Consider the following 4,225-nt stretch of genomic DNA (forward strand, 5'->3'; position numbering starts at 1 on the left):
AGCGCACCCCTTAGAGGCACTGCTACGAAAGGAAGGCAGAAGGTTGGAACTCAAAAGAACTCACAAGGCGCCCGTTAACGGGGAAGCTTTAATTTCCTCAGCAGAACCTCCCCCCTGAAGGCAGCACAGGGACTCTTTGCTTCCCTAGGGAGACGGCAGGGACGGGACGGGACGGGACGGGACGGGGCAGGGCGGTGGGACGGAGGGACACAGGGCCAGATGGACGGCCAGATGGCCCAAAAGGCCTGAGGAAGGGCTGAGGAGCGGGAGGGAAGGGCAGGGTGAGGGGAAGGGCGGCCCTGGGCCTGACAGGGGACCTTGGGCCTAACCCTGGGCAGCAGCTCCCCGTCTCACAGGGCCCAGAGGGGGCTGCCTGTAACAGGAGATGCGGGCAGGTGAATTTTACAAGCACTGCATCACAAATACCCTGCAACACCTGAACTACTGACTGGGACAGCCTCCTTCCTCACCTCCTGAAAGCTCCAGCTGGCAAACCAAGGACAAAATGAAAGGCAGATGTGGAGGACCTCGTAAGATACTATTTTGTTCCCTATGTGCCCACTGCTGGTGACACGTAATGCCTCCTGTTCCCAAACGACATCGGCACGTTACATCTTTACTACATGCTGAAAGGAACTCAGCAACTTGAACACAACTTAGAATTACCGATCCCGGCAGCAGGCTGTACAGCTGAAGCTGCTTTAGCCAATCAAGTGTGTCATGCTGCCCCTCAAAGGTTTCTTCCTGGGAACGTCTGCTGTGACACTCCTGACGTATTACTTCTCAGAATGGCAGAACCGCGCTGGGTGGGCCCCACAGCAAGACTCGTAGTTCTGTCCTTCCCTTTCAGGAAAGGATCTCCCACCTTGAATTTATTAATTTTCATGATGATGATACACAGATTGAAGTTTTGAAAAACTGAATGCTGATTAACAGATTTCTAGCACAGCCTGTGCATCAAAATTCATTTCTCTCTATTCAGGTAATCTTAGTTTCTGAGTTACAGTTACAGTCAAAATTTTTCTTCTTTGTTTTTTTTTGTGATCAGAAAAACGAGGGGACTGGTTGTCCCAAGTCAGCCAGGGAACTTATCTTTGGTCGATGCACCAAGCAACTCAGCTCTCTTGGGGAAACTTAAATAGAACAGACAGATCTCCAAACGGATAAAAAAAAGAAATCAAACGATAAAAACCCAACCGATACATCTGATACCCCAGCTTATTGAACAGCACAAGGGTTTAATCTACAGGCTCTGTCCAAAGCAGCAAGAAGTGACAGATTTAATCCAAACCAGTTGCCCGCTCTCACTCTCTGATCTGGAGATGGTATTTGACAAGCATGCGTATCAGTAACACTTGTAAACGCTGGGTTACTGCACCACAGCACCAAATCCCTCACGGGCCCACTAAGATACTTTTACTGATTGATCCACAATAAACACTCCCAAAAAGATTCTCAAGAAGTTAAACCCTGTTTAGAAAGAATCTGAGGAACCTGTCACTGCAGCAACAAAGGGCTGCAATTGTATGCAAAATCTCCAACACCCTCCTTAGCACCCTGCTAGCTCAAGGACTGTGTGGGGCTTCCGTGCCCTGAACGAGTCCACCCTGGCCACATAATGCAGATGTAATGTTCAAGAAAGCACATATCGTTATCGAAATTTATCAGATCCACAGCAAAAAGAAAAGCCCACGCTTCTATATTTCTCCTCCTTCTCCATTCACAGAAGGAAGAGACTGAAAACAAGCAGATTTGTGTTTTACATTTACAGTTAATGTGAAAAATCGTGAATTATTGTGAATAATGTGAAATACATCACGTATTGTTTCAAGCTACAAAAATCTTGCTCCCACAAAGGAAGGACTTTTTACCGCAGCATGCAACCCCAGTTACAAATAACTTCCTACCTACCAGCGGGCCGCGTTCCCCTGGCACTCAGTCACTCCGCAGCACGGCAGCCACCTTTGTTCTAAGGATGGCAAATTCTAGTTAGAAACGCTCTGTAGAAGAGTGATGTTGTCCCCTTTTAACATGATCCGACCTGCAGCACAGAGAAGGGAAAGGGGGGATTAGAGAGAGCCCAGAATCTGAGAATAATCTCGTGTTTTCAGAAGGTATTTTGTGTGGTTGAGCAGGGTTTTGCCCATCACGCAGAGTCCTGTTCCTGCCAGCTGCCCCACACTCACAAGTCCCACTCCAGCCACCATCCCCGTTCCAGCAGCACGCTGTCCCTGCTGAAAACCCCAGCACTGGGCACACATCGTTGCTTCTGTCCACCAGCAGGTGGTAGATAAACACTGCCGCTACCGTGGCTCCCTGCTTTGACTCAGAGATCACAGCAAGTGTGAGAATCGCCCAGGGCCACCGGCTTTAGGTGCAGCTGAAAGGAGCTGTGACCAGACTCCTCCAGCCAGTGCAGGCCGCCTGGTATTACACGTTTCAAGGACCAGAACTGGTCTCAGGCAGGGACAGATTCTCCTTCATTCAGCAAAATCACCAGCTCAAAAATCATCAGGGACAGAGATGTAGCCAGTAATTGCTCACCGAACTTCAACATCAAGGCTCGTCACACGTTTGGTACCTCTCAGTGCTGCTATCTAGGAGGCTCACCCGGGCAGGTTTCAGACCGCGCGTCACTCGGGTTGCACAGACGCACAACATACCCAGCTGTTTCCTTGATTTTGTCTTAGAGTGAATCTCCTCTGCGTCATCCAGCACCAAATTCATGTACTCGTCAAAGCCCTAGAAATCAGCAACAATGGCAATTAGTTCAGCAACAACACAAACCATCATCAGCTTTGCTGACCCAGGCTGGACAATGAAGACTAATTGTTAGAGAAGTACAATTTTTTTTTTTTCCCTTGTGCTAGTCTTTCTTGACAAGAAAAAATAGGATTGTGAATGAGGGAAAGCAAACTAACGACGTAACGCGGGGTCGTGCTGATACTCACGATGATGCAGCCTTCTACCCGCATGTTCACTTGCTCGTAAAGCCACACCTGGATCCTCGACCTCTGCAGAATGAAGGATGGAGAGTAAACTGGAACACAAACACCACGAGCAGTTTTGTTCTCTCTCGTGTGTTCAGAAATACCCGCTAACCATAGCCGCTATAGCTCTCAAACACTCCAAGGAGCAACTCTCAGGGGCAGTTTCAATTAACAGTCTGACATTTTAGAGTGTTATATGATTGGGTGAATACTACACGTTTGCTGAAGAACACGTTTCCAGTCACAGGGGAACACTCCTGCACGCCCGGCTGCACGATCCCACTCCCGTTAACACGAGGGGGAAACGCCGGGCTGCGCAGCAGCTCCTTGTACCCACCAGCACGCCGCACAGCTCTCCATTCCCCACAAACCTGCCCCGAGCAACGGGTGGGAGCCGAAAACTCAGCGAGGGGGATCCCCGGACCCTCCCCGCTCCCCCCACCCCCCCCAAATCCCCATCCCCATTCCCTCCCCGTCCTCTCCCCACGCTATTCACGTTCTGCAGGTAGCGGAAGATGAGGTTCTGGGGCGCTGCGTTAAGGGCTCAGCACGGGGACAAGAGCTCCAGGCCCGGGACAAGGCCTCAGGACAAAGCCTCAAACCCTGGAACGAGGCCCCAGCGCCCCGGGACAAAGCCTCAAGGCCCGGGCCGAGACCCCTGAGGCCCGGGCCGCCCCCCGCCCGCTCCCCGGTCGCCCCCCGGCCACAGGAAGGCTACGATGGGCTGCACCATCACCTTCTGCACCTTCTGGCCCTGCCCGCGGTACGCCATGGCTGCCGCTGCCTCGCTGCTCCCGCCGCCCCTGCTCTGCCGCCGCCGGAAGCCGCTGAGGCCGGGCGAGAGCGCGCAAGAGACGCTGGGATGCTGGAGGACTGTGGGGGGCTGCTCTAGCAGGTCGGGAGGACCACGTCTCTACGGTCGCAGGCAGGTGTCCCTGCACCAGCTTTACTGGTGAGCAGCGAGGCTGGGGGGGGGCAAGACAGCCTTAAATAAAATACAAATATAAAAAGTCTTATAAATGACTGAGTCCCAAATAGGATTACAATCAAAGTTTACAATTGATTGAACGAATAGAGGCAAGCAAACAGCGCTGGGTGCGCCGGGAGTCTCTGCTCCACCAGCACGCACACCTGTTACGTAAGGCGGCTGGTTTTTATGCTCCCAGGCTAATACATATTCATTACTACTTCTAGAAGAGGCAGGGTTATTATAATTGGTTTCCGGAATCCAAAAC

The 4,225-nt window shown here is 51.7% G+C and overlaps 1 protein-coding gene across 1 annotated transcript; it reads right to left on the reverse strand.

The window, feature by feature from the left end:
• Nucleotides 1-1,985: 1,985 nt before the first annotated feature.
• LOC118260193 (small nuclear ribonucleoprotein E-like) lies at nucleotides 1,986-3,820 on the reverse strand. The gene is made up of 5 exons (XM_035570281.2): nucleotides 3,709-3,820; nucleotides 3,487-3,513; nucleotides 2,952-3,014; nucleotides 2,664-2,742; nucleotides 1,986-2,041 (listed from the first exon to the last, which is right to left on the reverse strand). Exons 1-5 carry the CDS (start codon nucleotides 3,760-3,762, stop codon nucleotides 1,986-1,988), a joined length of 279 nt encoding a protein of 92 aa, XP_035426174.1. The 5' UTR covers nucleotides 3,763-3,820.
• Nucleotides 3,821-4,225: the final 405 nt, after the last annotated feature.

The sequence above is a fragment of the Cygnus atratus genome, chromosome 29, assembly GCF_013377495.2.
Source record: "Cygnus atratus isolate AKBS03 ecotype Queensland, Australia chromosome 29, CAtr_DNAZoo_HiC_assembly, whole genome shotgun sequence".
In the NCBI taxonomy this organism is placed as follows: Eukaryota; Metazoa; Chordata; class Aves; order Anseriformes; family Anatidae; genus Cygnus; species Cygnus atratus.

Coding starts and splice junctions, on each gene's coding strand:
- LOC118260193 (XM_035570281.2), bottom strand. CDS start 3,762: ATGGCGTACCGCGGGCAGGGCCAGAAGGTGCAGAAGGTGATGGTGCAG. Junction 3,514..3,708: donor AGGTGATGGTGCAGCCCATC/GTAGCCTTCCTG, acceptor GCAGCGCCCCAG/AACCTCATCTTCCGCTACCT. Junction 2,042..2,663: donor AAAATCAAGGAAACAGCTGG/GTATGTTGTGCG, acceptor TCTGTGCTGCAG/GTCGGATCATGTTAAAAGGG.